The sequence below is a fragment of the Larimichthys crocea genome, chromosome XX, assembly GCF_000972845.2.
Source record: "Larimichthys crocea isolate SSNF chromosome XX, L_crocea_2.0, whole genome shotgun sequence".
Taxonomy (NCBI): Eukaryota; Metazoa; Chordata; class Actinopteri; family Sciaenidae; genus Larimichthys; species Larimichthys crocea.
Window position 1 is genome coordinate 716078 of NC_040030.1, and position 14887 is coordinate 730964.

At 42.9% G+C, this 14887-nt stretch overlaps 2 protein-coding genes across 8 annotated transcripts in view; both read right to left on the reverse strand.

Moving 5' to 3' along the window:
* Positions 1-4861, reverse strand: part of anks1b (ankyrin repeat and sterile alpha motif domain containing 1B) — a 214512-nt gene extending 209651 nt beyond the window's left edge. For 2 of the 4 annotated variants that reach the window (XM_019273148.2, XM_010738620.3), the window contains exon 1: positions 4183-4845. In XM_019273148.2, the coding sequence (XP_019128693.2) occupies positions 4183-4313 (131 nt within the window). In that variant the 5' untranslated portion in view covers positions 4314-4845. Of the gene's footprint in view, positions 1-4182 lie in introns of all 4 variants that reach the window. The other 2 variants (XM_019273146.2, XM_019273147.2) reach the window with 2 other exon arrangements.
* Positions 4862-8448: 3587 nt separating this feature from the next.
* bltp3b (bridge-like lipid transfer protein family member 3B) overlaps positions 8449-14887 on the reverse strand; it is a 30812-nt gene continuing 24373 nt past the window's right edge. For 3 of the 4 annotated variants that reach the window (XM_027272074.1, XM_027272073.1, XM_027272076.1), the window contains 5 exons: positions 14657-14698; positions 11938-12197; positions 11508-11616; positions 11201-11358; positions 8449-10226 (listed from right to left, as the gene is read on the reverse strand). In XM_027272074.1, the coding sequence (XP_027127875.1) occupies positions 10098-10226; positions 11201-11358; positions 11508-11616; positions 11938-12197; positions 14657-14698 (698 nt within the window). In that variant the 3' untranslated portion in view covers positions 8449-10097. The remainder of the gene's footprint in view (positions 10227-11200; positions 11359-11507; positions 11617-11937; positions 12198-14656; positions 14699-14887) is intronic. The other variant, XM_027272075.1, reaches the window with a different exon arrangement.

Here is a 14887-nt window from a genome sequence, read left to right on the forward strand (position 1 = left end):
CATAACATTAGCCGGCACACACACACACACACACACTCCCTCCGCTGTGACCTCTCTGTTGACTCATTCATCTGGTAAGGCACAAGTAGGTCTCTATTAAGGAGGCGCGTCACACAACCGGTCTCATGAACACACACAAACAGATGTGCAGACAGTGTTTTACAGACGTCTCCTCATGTGCCGGTGTCTTGACCCAAAAAAAGCCAAGTGTGTGTGTGTGTGTGTGTAACACAGTAGACATTAACACAACGCCAAAACCCCTTTTTCCACCCATAATGCATCTATCTGACCTCAATTTCACTCGCTGTGTTAATCTGCTCTCAGAGTTTTGTTCTCTTGCTTCTTGAACTGCAGCGTAGCGATCTGAAAGCTGTGTTTCAAAAAGCCTACTCCAGTCCAAGAGCTCTTTGTAAAACTACAAGCTGGAAACGAGGTTAAAAAAAAAGTGTCTCCAATATATATACGGAACTTTTCTTTCAACGAACCTAAACAATACAACGCAAATAAAGGAGAAATGGGAGGTTGAAATGAACACGGACATTCCAATAGATACCTGGATGGAGGTTTTCACGGAGGCGCATTTGATGATGATGATGAAAGTTGCAATGAGATACACCGGGTGCCACAAATAACCACTTCAGACAAGTGTTGGAGAAAACGTGGACCACAGAATTGATCATGTTTGAGGTTGTTTGATTTTTGGAAGGATGTATTAGACGTCCTGAGAGATGTGTTCCACCAAGATATCCCCAAAGACCCGAAGGTCTTCCTTCTCGGGTTCAATCGCGGAAGGTTTTGAAAGGAAAGCCAAAATCTATTTGTTACAAATACTCTTGGGAGCTGCTATTAAATGTATCACAACAAGATGGACCACCAACGTATAACATCTGGCTTAAGAAAAATATGGGAACTGTACGAGATGGAACAAATTACGTATCCGATAAGGCTACAAAGACCCACATTTGAGATACATACAGTAACAAGTTTCATCAACACAGATTCACGTTTCATCAAAATAAAGCACCCAAACACTTGATTTTTACTTTTTCTCTTGACGTAAGGTCACGTGGTAACCACTGGACCATCTCCATAGCAACTGAGCAAACGCCATCCCGTCATGAAGACCATGAGATCGAGCTGAACTCTCCATTAAGTGGACCTTGTATGTGTATGGAGGCGTGTTGTTGTTGTGTACTGTCGCCTCGCAGCAAGAAGGTTCCTTGTTGGAACCACATTTGTACTTCCACATTGGCTTTGCTTTACAAATAAGATGCCGCTTGGTTAACACAGGAAGTGTGACGAAATAAAGCACTCAGACCTAAAATTATACAAACTACTACATGATAAACACTTGATTTTTTTTACTTTCCTCTTGGACTTTGTGTGAAACTGTTTACATGGTTCAATAAATGATATTCAACAAAGACTCTACGGCACTGGTTCTCAGACTGTGGTACAAGCACCACTGGTGGTACGCGAACTCCAATGAGTGGTACGCGGAGGAATCTCTGAAATCTTATTTTATTTTATTTTTTTATATAATTTTTTGGCCTTTTTATGCCTTTATTGATAGTACAGCTGAAAATAGACAGGAAGCAGAGAGAGGGGGAATGACACGCAGCAAATGGCCGTCCGATGCGGGATTCGAACCGGAGCCAGCTGCAGCAAGGACTATAGCCTCCACACACGGGGCGGCCGCTTAACCCACTACGCTACCGACCGCCCCTGAAATCTAATTTTTTAATTAAATAAACATTTAATACCATCAATACTACAAAAATATGACTGAAAATACTGTAATTAATACCATCAATACTACAAAAATATGACTGAAAATACTGTAATATTTTTAGTTTTTGAGGCATGTTCATGCAGGTAGCGTGTAGCGCGCATACACCCATGATTAGTTACAAGATAAAATGTGACGGGGAGACGGTTAGGTTGCAATGGTGACTCTAAATGGGAACGACGCGGAAGAGAAGGGGCAGATCAGGAGCAGCCCTTTTTCCACCCAAGTAGCTCCGGTTCGAAGGATCAAACCTTTTGCGTCTGTAGCTGAACAGAGTCGGCCTTCTGTACTGATACGTCATTTGCTAATCAGGACAAAACACAAAGTGCAATTAACTGTCAACCTCACGGTGGAGCTAGAGATAAGGTCAGAGGTCGGGGCTGGTAGCGGCGTTTTGGATCAGAATTTCATGGCAATCCGTCCAATATTTGTTGAGATATTTTGGTTAGGAAGAAAGACACTAACACGGCTGACAAAACGCAGTGACAGCATGACGATAAGTACATAACACTGTATACAGTTAGCCTGTAACTGTACTGTACTTTGAAAGTGGGACACGTCTTTTATGTAGCAAGCCTACTTCTCCTTTTATTAAAAAAAAAAAAAAGGACTGTGAAAACAGCAGCATGTTACCCGCTCTATGATTTCTTCCCACCTAAAACAATTTATTATCTGAGAGAGAGGAAATTATGAGCAGAAAAAGAGGAACAGAAACAAACTGACAGCAGGACGTCAAACACAGACCGTGGTATTTACTTGTAATATTTGTTGGGGGCCAACTTCCACTGAGTTAGACTGTTTAAACTAAGCGGTCTTTATCCAAAACTGGCCCCCGGACGTCAGTTTATGAAGCCCTGGCTTTAGTCTACGAGCGGTTGGCATCCTCCTTGCCAAGCGTGCAACCCCGCAACCCCTGAGACGCTCTGCTCGAGGGCCCGAGGCGGTACTCCTCCCGTACGGCCCCCAGCCTTTGATCTCCTAATCACCTGGCTCAGCTTCGGCCTCAGCAGATAGAGGGCGAGGCTGCAGGGGCGGGAGGAGGAGGAGGAGGAGAGGGGGTGATAATAACCACAGCAATTGTTCTCACAGCCTTTTGTGGTCAGAGTCAGAAAAGGAAGTTTTTTTTTTTAAAACTACAATGTTGAAGATTTATAACTAGATTCAGGAACAAGGACCACGCCTTCTGAAGCGGACCTCACCTGTCCACTCCCTGTTTGACTCAGTTTACACATCCATCCCCCTCTTTTCTCGACCTCTCTTTCATTCAGACACAGAAACCACGGGAGCTCTAATCCATAAAGCGATGAAGAGACGTCCCCCCACTCAAAACCTCCCAGCCACTGGTCGACACCGGTAAATGCCCAATTTTTGGGGGGTACCATCAATCAACAACCCCTGTTTTCTCCTCTTATTCCTCACTGCTCCATCCCTCAACCATGATATGCAGTAAACATGTTTAAATTTAAATCCATGTTGGCGTGGTCTTTGTTGGTAAATAGTTTATTGTAATACTCACACCACAATATTAGTTTGATCTCATCTTATTAACTCTTATTTGTCAGTGTAATTTACTACCAATGTCCATTTTTTAAAAAGAAATGCTATAAAAACTTTACAAATTAATAGTTTTTCTGCTTTTTTTCTGCATTAATCTCTTTAAAATGGGTTAAAATCATGCAAACAATTGAATGTGCAGGGCTGATTTATGCAGATATTTGCCCAAACTGGACACAAATGTCCATAGTGGGTTGTGTAGCGTGCAGTCACATCATTAGATAATTGAAAAATAAAGGGAAAATAAACTTTCATAAACAGATTCAGGGGTCAGGGGGTCAAGATTTTTACCACCTGTTAACCTGCAGACAAAAACAAACATCCTTGTTCTTGAAAGGAAACTGAAGGCAAGTCCATATTTGTTGGAAGAGGTGCATGAACGCACAGCAATGTCCCCCATGGGATCAATTTAATGATATTATTTACAGACGAGAACGCCTTAAATGCCACAATGAGGAGGGTACGTGAAGCATGAAGACACTCTGGGACAAACCACAGTCTCTACAAGTGCATCCATCATCACACTCTTATTGAGGAAATCCACATTTTGACAGCTGAAGGTACTGTCTGTTCTCACAAAGTCCAGAGAGAGGACAGAGGACAGAGGACGACCAAACCTTCAGTCACATATTGATAGATTGTCAGTATATATATATCTTTGTGTATATTTGGCCTGCAGCAGCTGCTGACTTGTTTCAAACACCTCTTTCTTAGTGCAGTGACACTTCCAGTGCATTGACCTATGATGAAGGTAAATCATGCCTAATTTTGCAGCATGGGAACCCCCCCAAGGAATCCCCTGCAGCGGTCATGAGAAGGAGATGAGAGCGGCTTCTTACCTCAGTAGGTTGGGCAGAGGGATGGAGCCGGAGCCTGACCCCAGTATCCCTTTCTTCCCACTCAATAATTTCTCCACCAGGGCGACGTTCCCGGTCCGGGCGGCTTCCAGCAGCTCCTGCTCCTTCCCCATCCCGGACACAAGTTTACAACGACGGGGTGATGCAAATCCAACAGATCTCCCATAAATCCAGCTCAGCTCCGACCCCCTTGTTTCCACAGCCTGGCGTGCACTCCTCACCGCATGCTGCCGCACGGGGACGGAGGTGCTGTGGATGCTGCAGAGCAGGTTTGACGCGCACGGCTCGGTCCGCTCCTCCTGCGTGAGGGAGTCCGCCTGACGCGCACCGCTCCCCGGTGTAACCTCAGTGCAAACAAGCGCAGCAGGGGGGGAAACCTCCTCCTCCTCCTCCTGCTCCTCCTCCTCCTCCTCCTCCTGCTCCTCCTCGCTGTGTGAAGTAAAGAGAGGTTTTAAAAAAACAACAATACAAACTTCGTCTCTGTCCGCGCACTCGCTCCCGCCTGCTCCGGAGCTCCGGCTGATCACACACGGGAGGTGAAAACCCTCCGCAAGAAGCTCCTCGGTCCCCGCCGTACGCGCCACCTCTTTACCCCCGAACCTACCGCACTGCCCGGTGCTGATCGGTGTCGCCCGAGACACGGGTGTCAAGGCAACCGGGATGAAACAGTGGATTTCCTGTTGCAGCTTTCAAAATAAAATTCACCGACTGAAATCAGACGTGGGGGGGAAAAAAGATTAATTAATTAATTAATTAATATTTATATGCTGTGCTGTTTGTGTTTTTATACACTGTTTTCATGGCTTTTTATGTCTTATGTGAGTATCTAGTTTTAACTAACCAGCCATCTTACTAATTAGATACATTCATGGCAAAAATAAATAAATTAAAATTAAATAAATATAAAATAAATAAATATTTATGTCAAACTAATAACAATAATAAACAAAAATAAATAAATACACATTTATGGCAAAAAATAATAATAAATAAATAAATAATATAAAAAAATAAACATTTATGGCAAAAAATAATAATAAAATAAATTTTAAGGAACACAGGACCAAGACAGTTACATATGTTGGGTAGAAATTGCTGAAGTCAAAGTGTTCAGGAGCCTCTGGTGTCTTATGCTGTAATATTTATTGAAATAGAGACACTCTCAAAATGCCTAGTTAGTGAGCATTTATAGTTCCAATATATAACCAAGTTAGCTAATCTGACTAATATAAAATTTTAAATTTATGTCAATATAATTAACCTATTTTCCTGTGCAGCGTTTTTTATAGGCTGGAGTACTACTAATACTAATACTAGCCCCAGATTTACAGAGTGTTGATTTGATTCAACACAAAGTAAGTTTGTAATTTGCAAAAAAACATATTCTGACACAAGCACTGCTTTGGGTGAAAGTCCTATTAATGTAAGATGTGCTTTCATGGTGCATAATCCAAAACAAATTGTTTTATTAAATGAAAATATTAAAACTGGCACAGGTTAAGAGGGTAAAGTCTCTTTCAGATAAAACCATGACACTCATTATTTTCCCACAAAGGTTTTTCACTGCATGGCACCCGAAGTTTACCCAGGTTAAACCAGGACTGTCTGAAAGGGTTCAAAACCTGGATTATTCTGGGGTCCCTTAAGCATTTGTCTGGATAGCCTAATAGAGGCCTCTTTGCTTCTTGTGTCAAAACTAAACATATTTTCTGGACATTCATCATCAACTTACCTTTTTAAAAATCAGCTCTGGTCCTGGAGGCTCCTTGTGCAAAAAAAAAAAAAAAAAAAATCCAAACTTTTATTTTGAAAGCACAGCCTCCACATTTCCGCTGTGATTGTGTCTGACTTGACTCACAGACTCGCAGTTACAGTCTGGGCGTGGATGACGGTGATGCTGCCACACCAACAGGAGGCGATGCCTTTGTTAGTCCCTTTAAAAAAAAAGTCACACTCAAACACCATTCACTTATTCTAGCAAGCGCACGCATGCGCAGTTCCCTCCCACCCCCCTTCCACGCTTCAGGTGTATCCCTGCATGCACCTGAGTGGAAACAGGTGAGCCTCTCTGTCATGTCACAGCAGGGTTTGTATGAATGGACGGTGAAGGTAGATGATCTGATGTGATCAGCTGACAGCCTGGGAACACACACACACACACACCTCCTCCTCTTCACGGTGCATGCTGGGACGTGCCTGATGGCTTCACACTGCTGCTTAATTGGTATTTTGGAGCCTGTGTGCTGCCTGGAGAAGTGCTCCACCTACAGCTGCTATGTCCGACTCGTAAAGACGAGTTATGGGCAGCAGTTATTTTCAGCATTGATTAATCTTTAATTAATGAATCAGTTTAGTCTGTAAAATGTTTGAAAGTTGTGACAAATGTGCCCAAAACACAAAGATGTTCAACTTTTAAGAGGGAAAAGCTGCAAATGTTCCCAACTGAGAAGCTGGAACTAGGGAAATGTTGACATTTTTGTTTTGAAAAAATGATTAAGGGATTTATTAATTATCAAAATTGTTGCTGTTGATCACTTAAAGTGTTAATCACCTTATTGATTAAGCACAAGTCACTTGAAAACACAGGAGTTATGGGATAAAGTGGAGCTTCTCTGTGCAGGCTATTGTTAATTCTTGTTTTCTTTTTTAAACTTATATTTAAAAAACATTTTTTTATAGAAAAGACAGCTTCATCTAACCCCTCCCCTCACATGTAAGGAGGGACAAAAGAAAAAACAAAGAGATAAACTGTGTACACTTCTACATTGGTTTCTATGGCCGTCTGTTAATAGCTACAAAATGTATGATTGTACAATAAACAAATGTTTAACTGCAAAAATAAAAGTCGTTGAGGTGTCCTGAGAATAAAGGATTTGAATCACTGACAGTATAAAGAATGGACAACGTATCCGGTTACTCAAACAAGCCATCTGTAACAGCACCCACCTGTCAATCAAAGCGTCCGCTCAGTTAATTCTGCATAACTTTAAGCCTTAATATAATCTGAACAGGTGAGTTGTATATAAATTCACCCTCAGTACAGTTGTCATGAACATGGAAATTATCTACAGAGACCAAAACTTTTTTTTGTACCAGGCTGTAAACATGTTTATTTCTGCTGTGAAGTTGGACATTTGGACATGGGGACTTATGGAGACTGACTCACTTCTGGAGCCAGCCTCAAGTGGACGTTTGAGGAACTGCAAGCTTCAATTCACAGCCACAGAATTTGCCACTTCGTAGCAATTCGAATCTTCATTTCTGATGCACTACATAGAAGTGCGACACGGCTAAGAGAGAAAGAGAAAGAGGCCTCTTAAACTGAAGCAGCTAAATGGAATGGAGCCATCATTTATAATCTCTATATTTGCAGCAGAGAATTCAAACCAGAGGAATCCAGCAGCACAACCTGATGCCTCTCTCTCTCTCTCTCATCATATTTCCACCACACTCCAGCTGTACACGGTGCTGGCACACACTCTCCTATACTGTCCATACTACACACACACACACACACACACACACCCAGCATATAAATGAATGTGTACATGCTTTGCTTACATAAACGCTCCTGCACTGTGACGTAGCCGTCATCGCAGAAACATTAAGGTACAGTATGTAAACAGGCTTTAGTGTCAGCAGCAGCAACTTTCCTCTGCCACACACACACACACTCAAACATTTAATGCCCTTCTATGACTCACTACTCCAGCTGTAAAATGTCATGACCATTTATGTGCACAAAGTCCAAACACTCTCCTGTAGCGGTTCAGTGCAGCTCATTTAAGCCCACAAAAAAAAAAGAAAGAAAAAGAAGCTGCAGCTCTGTTTAAAGAGTTTCTTGCCTCCACTTATCACAGAACGTCAAAAAGAGCACATGCTTTAAGACACGGCTGTAAATCTTTAAAGGTTTTCACTGAAGTTTGTATTGAAGTACAGATTTTTACCTGAAAAAAAAAACAGACATGAATGTCTGAAAAAGTGCATGTAAATGTAAAACATCATGTGGGATTTTAATCATTTTCATCCACCACTCCAAATATATTGTCTACGATATTATTAAAAAATAATAATAATAAATCACATTTATGAGGCTATATGAGGAGAGTGGATGGAGTTTTTGTAAGTCTTGGGGCTCAGATGATGCCCAGTGACATGCAGGAGTATGGACATGATATATTTCATAAAGAAGCCAATAAATCTGCACTAAAACAAAAAAAGAAAAGAAAACACACACCAAAGTGAAACCTTTTTAAATTTGGATACCCTTTTTATTTTTTATCAGTATTTCAGCAGCCTTGACAGACAAAATACAACTTATTACTTTGTGTCTTTTTCTTTCTCCACTCGGCTTCCCAGAGAGGAGGAGGAGGAGGAGGGGGGAGAAGAGGAGGAGGAGCGGTGACGGATGGAGGAAAAACAAAGATGAAAAAGTCTTCTTATACAATCATGTTAAAGTCCTACCTCTGACATTTTCAAGTCCTGTTTTGTGCGGAGCTGTGTTTCACGTCTTTTTTAGAGATAGAAATAGAAATGTGGGCCGAGCTGAAGTACAAGTGAAGACAGTTGCATACGTAGACTGATGGATGGACTTGAATCCACTGTTGTTGTTCTTGTTGTCGTCAGGTGAGAGTAAAAGTCTCAGACTGTCCTTTTAAAGTCTTTTGTGCTGTGTCAAAGCGTGTGCTGTTACACAAGTCAGTCAGTTTTTTTTTATTTGTTTAAATCATCTACTCAGGAGTTTCTCCTGAAGTCGTCACACAGGCATGAAGCATGGAACAGCAGCAGATATGTTCATGAACAAAATTACACATGGCAGATTAGAAATTTACACACACACACACACACACACACACACACACACGAACACACACAGACACACAGTCAGGCAGCTTCAATGTGCCTTTTTATTTTCCTACTCTGCATACTTCAGTAAATCACTCTCTCCTCGTCGGCGTGTTCTCTCACAGTTCTTACTGTATTTACAGTGCCTCCGTTTTTAAAAGTGCTGCACATGTTAAGTAGCTATTTACACGTAGAAAAATAGGAGAGGAGGGGTTGGTGGAGGCGGGTGTTGGGGGGTGGAGACAGACATTATTCGTGGGGCATTTGGCTGACAAAGCCGTGGAACTGACAAGATAGAAACGTATCCTCTACTTGTAATGAAATGCTTGTTCAGGCTGAGACAAACGAACACACACACACACACACATTCAACTGAAAACACTGCATGACCATTCGAAGATTTGAAGGAAATAGTCGATGAGTTCACATTCTTATGCAATATACACTGTACACACTCAGAGAGAATGATTTGTCTCGTCTCCCCTCCGAATATGAAAACACTAAATTACAAGTTCAGCAGTGCAAAATAAGTTTTTTTTTTTGAGACATTCCTCCGAAGACATTCAGTGTTCCTTCATACCTACAGGATTGAATAATCTCGTCTAAGATTAGCCGTGATTTGTTTTAACTTAACACAACAGGAATAATGTGGGAAGGGTTTTGTGTAGGCACAACCATGGATATAGATCTACATCCTCTTTCTTTCACACACTCACTCGCGCTCGAACATAAAGGTCATTTCTCCCTTTTTTTCTTTTCTTTTAAGCTTTCCCCAAATGTATCGAGCGTCCACGCTCCGACGTGGAGAACACAAAACGGACGAGAAGCGTGTAAAAATTCTTGAGCCTTCACTCGGACTCTGCATTGCTTTATGAAGGAATTATTTTGAAGTCACATGGTGGCGCGGGAGCTGTTTTAGTCAAGAAAACCCCACTTTTTTTTCTCCGTTAATTAAGTTGCTGACCGCCGACCTCCAGCCCGGTGCGGGCTGAATAATTTGACTGGCTGGGTGTGAGAGAGAGAGAGAGAGAGAGGGAGAGAGAGAGCCGGGTCTAGCTGGTGTTGACTTTGAGGGTCTTCATGCGGTGCAGCAGCGAGTCCTTCTCCATCTGAGCCTCGGCGAGCGCCATCTTGGCTCGGGACAGCTCCACTTTCAAACATTCGTTTTCCTCCGTCAGCATCTGTGAGCAAATAACAAAGAGGAGGGACCGCGGGGAGGCGTCAGTGTGTCAGATAAAACCAGAAAATCACGTTTGATGAAGCTTTTTTGGAAACTTACGGCAGACGCTCTAAAAGTTTCCAGTTTTGACAATTTTCAAGATCAATAATAAACCTTTAAGTTTCATAATGTCATGAATAAAATGAATAGAAATAAACTGCAGCTGCATGCCTGTTTCACAAGTCTTCCTTTAAAGTTTGTCTAGCAGTTTAGTTTGTCCGTTCTAGGCTACGGTAGAAACATTCTGCAGATATAAAAGTTTAATTCTATGGTAACAAAACCACAACAATTCTTATTTTCAGGTGATTATACACTAATGGAAACCTATTATATTCCATTTCTGCCATATTCTGTAAATAAAGCCTCCCAAATTTGATACACTGGACCTTTAAGAAACCTGTTCTTCCCAAAATGACCTTCATCCGCCTGTCAATTTGTGGGTTTTTACAGTCGGTGTCTCTCAAAGGAAAAAGGCTGAAGGAGCGTGACGATGTCAAACCTCTGCGGTTCCAGTTGAACAGTGATGGAGTTGGTTTCATTAGTTTCTTTTAAACTTCAAAAAGTAGTTTCAGTCTAAACTAAAAAATTTAATTTAATCACAAGCAAGCGGTTTTGTTGTCTAGCTCTGACGAGCGTTATGCAACGTTCCATCTTAAAATATAATTCTTGCATCCTGCATAAATTGATAAATATCACTCCCACTGGGAATAAAATAGAAGCCAAGCAAAGCGGGGAAACTGGAATAGCTTGAAAGCCAAAATTTGGCACTCCGTCCTCATCTATCCTGCTCAGCAGTTTATGTTTGTAGGAGGAAAACACAAGAGGAGGAAGAAAGAGGAAAACATGAGGCGCAATTCACTGAAAAGTTTGTTTGTGTGTGTGTACACTCCTCCTCACACAAATCCCCCCTACGGTATCCTTTCATGTCCGCCTCACCTTTTCTCTGGCGGATGGATGGGGGCCGGTGGGCAGGGCTTGTGTCTGTGTAGCCTTTGCTGCGCTGCAGACGCCGCCCACGACCTCAGGGACCGGAGTCAGAGCGCCGTCAGTCAACGCGCCTTCTTTCCCGGGTTTGGTCTCCGCCGCCGTGTCCACTGCGAGGAGAGGGAGGACAGAGGGAGTTTGGAGGTGTGGATGTAACCGAGCGTTGGACTTTAAAGTGTTATATAACTGCAGTGAATCAGCGCTGAAGTGGAGGTGGAGATAAACTGGCGGATGAAGAAAATATGCGCGTGTTCGTCACCTCCTATAGAGAAAGAGCCGTCGTCTCTCCTGTGTATAATGAGGCTGTCCACGTGAAGGGTGATCGGTGACGACTCAGGGTCGGCGGGATTGTCCCGGGGACCGTCATCCTGTAGGAAGAGAAGACACGTGTTAAGTGTGTGTGTGTGTGTGTGTGTGTTACCCTTTACTCACCTGTGAAGACAGAGAGAGGCCTTTCTATGTCATTAAACATAAATCCAAAAGCCAATTAGGCCGTGGTTCAAACTATTTAACTCGGTTATGGAAGCTGCTGCCCTGTATGGCAGTGAATTATGGAGTCTATTACTGCCATGCAAGTGGAAAACTAGGATAAATAGCCTGCTGATGTCTTGCAGGTAAACAGTAGCTCCTCTGGGTGAAACAAAAAAACTCCTCAAGTCTGAAGACGAGCTGCGATCGATGATCCTCACCTTCATGTGGATGTGCGTGTCCCTGACGCTGATCTCCATGGGCAGCACCTGCGGCGCCGAGTCGTCCTCCAGGAAGTGGGCCAGGTTACGCATCGTGGACATCAAGAAGCTCGCCTGGTATCCGTGGAGACGCAGCTGCAGGAAACCGTTGCGCTCGGCCAGCGGGGAGTGTGCGGCGGCGCACGGCCCGCTCTCCAGGCGGGCGCACACCTCGGGACTGTGGGCGCCCCTGACCGACGCCGAGCTGATGTCACCGCCGGCTGTGAGGGGACAGACGGAGGCTGCGGTTAGTGTTAGCTCTCGCTTTGAGTGTTATAGTGTCTGTGGGGTACACGTAGAGATGATTGGGCTGGGATACACTTAGGCCTGACATTAAAATTCACCCAATATGACCCAGGACTTCTCTACTAATGTACACAGTTTGTGTCTGACAGTGAGCTCCTCTTTCCTGTTTGATATTTGACCGAAACTGTGTATTAAAGACAGAAAAATACATTTTCCAGGTTGTAATATCGTATTCTTGCGAGTATTCAGTTCTCTTGTGATTAGAGTTCGACCGATAAAGCAGCCGGGACAAAATATTGGCCGATATGTTGCAGATATATCAGGATTGTGTGGACGTTGACATTTAATTACAACTTTGTTTAAATAAACTTTGTGTAAATTTAAATTTTAATGTCTAAACTTTAAATATTGAGCTTCGGTCTACAAAAATCATATTTGGTGTTGCCAAATATATTCAACTATTTTTGAGTATGTTCGTATCAAATTCCCTCTTTTTACTACTTCATTCTGTTTCTCAACACTGACTGTAAACACTCGAGTACATTCAAATGTATAAATGTATTTAAGTGAATGTGATCCGTGGCTATGAGCTAAACCACCGATCATATAAAAAATGCAGTTATTTAACGCCTAAAGCTCGCCACTAGTTTTTGTTTCGCTTGGAAATCTGTCAAATTACGGAGGCTAAAGATGTTTTTACGTGTGACTATAAAAGTGCTCTTCCAGGTTACCACAAAGATCCGTCACAATACTGGTGTTAAGTCAAAAACAGGGTGCATGTTAAGGTCAGGTTTCAAATGGGAGTGAAGTCAGAGGCGGGCGGGACAGGGAATATAAGAAAGAGGAGAGGAGAGGAAAGTTGAAAGTGGAAGGGGGAAAAAAAGAGAAGTAGGAAGGAATTAAGCAAAGGGTGGGCTGAAGGAGACTTTAGATTTTATACAATCCCACAGGCTCCTCGCTGCAGTGATGTTTAATTATTTCCTGAGGACTCTGGATCAGAGGCTTTGGTGAAAACTCCCACCTAAGTATTGAGAATTCAAGGTGAAGTTTTCCTCCTTTTTATGAATTAGACTCTAAGAAACGAAGCTCCGAGTTGCTGAAAACTGCAAAAGATTTGACGGCGTACCTCTTTCTATATCAAATGTTTCACTCCTGAATTTGACAAAAGGTGATTACACGACTCCCTGTTCAGTGAAAGAAAGTGAGGATGGGAGAGAAAAGACGAACAGACTGATGAAAGTCGAGGTTGACAGGTGTTAAACCGAAGGCGGAGGGTAATTAAAACCCTCCTTTGGTACAAACAAACATGTTCAGCTGGCAAGCACACGCAGGCACGAGTTACGAGAGAAAGAAAAAACACAGCGAGGCATGAAAACGACCTCTTAACGAAGTCTTTCCATCATGACAGTGAGGGGAGCGTCACGTCTCTTTAATATATGCTCTCTGAAGGGAAGTCAAGAGAGGGTTAATACCACAAAGAGCAATTTCAGGACCATACATTCACACACACACATACAAAATACTGTCAGCTTTCCTCAGATAAAATGACATATTCTCTCTCAATCCTTGGCGGCTAAGGTCGCGGCAAATAGAGAGAGAGAGAGAGAGAGAGAGAGAGAGGAGAGGGGGTGAAGAGAGAGGAAAAAAAGAAGGAGGCAGCCAACAGCCAAGGACTGAGTGACTGTGATAAGACAGGGATGGAGGAGAAAAGATGGCCTGGAGAGGGAGGGAGGGAGATGAAGGGGAGGAAAAAGGTGGCGAGGTGGGGTTAAATGACAGAGGATTAGTAGGAAGATGGAGTAGGAGCTTGAGGAGGAAAGGTGGAGGGAGAAAAGAGAGGAGAAGAAAGAGGAGGAGAAGTAAAGCTGGCGTTTCTCTTATTGCCTGAATCACTGGACTGAAACTGCAAAGTCTGCTGCAGTGGAGAGACGAGGGAGGTGGAGGGGTGAGACAGAGAGACAGAGAAAGAGAGGGGGGCAAAGAATGGGAAGATCGAGGGGTTAACACCAGCCTGCACAAATAGTTGCAATTAATTTGAATCTGGCTGACACACACACACATTTCTGGGCCTAATGTTGCAAATAATGGGACCAGTCACTCCATTACTGTCAAATTTAACCTCTCTTAAGTGGCACACACACGCACACACACACACATATTAGAGGAAAGAGATCTCAATGTCACATAAACACCGCCTGCAGCTGAGAAACGAGCGGCCCGAACAAACACTTCATGCGATCGTTGGCATTGCAACACACTTGTGCATGCCGCTGAGCAAAAAAACAACAAGTCCTGAGTCTGGAGATGAGATCTGACAAACTGGAAGAAAACACACATACACGTATAATCTGAGTAACACACGGGTGGAAACAGACACGCTGAGGCAGGCATGCATGTTAAAGTTACAGATGGTGAATTAACACACAGCAGTTACCTTGGCTGCTTTGAGCAGGTATTGGTACTGAACACACCATACCTGTGGGGAGTTATGGCAAGGTAAATAAAGAGGAGGGGGTGGCTGTGTTAGTGTGTGAATGTGTAAGTGTGTGAGTGTGTGTGTACACTTGAAATAGTTTAACCTACTCTAGGACATTAGTGGAGCTGCAAATAACGATTAATGCGATGATTATTTTCTGAATTATCCAATAATCGCAACATAGAACCT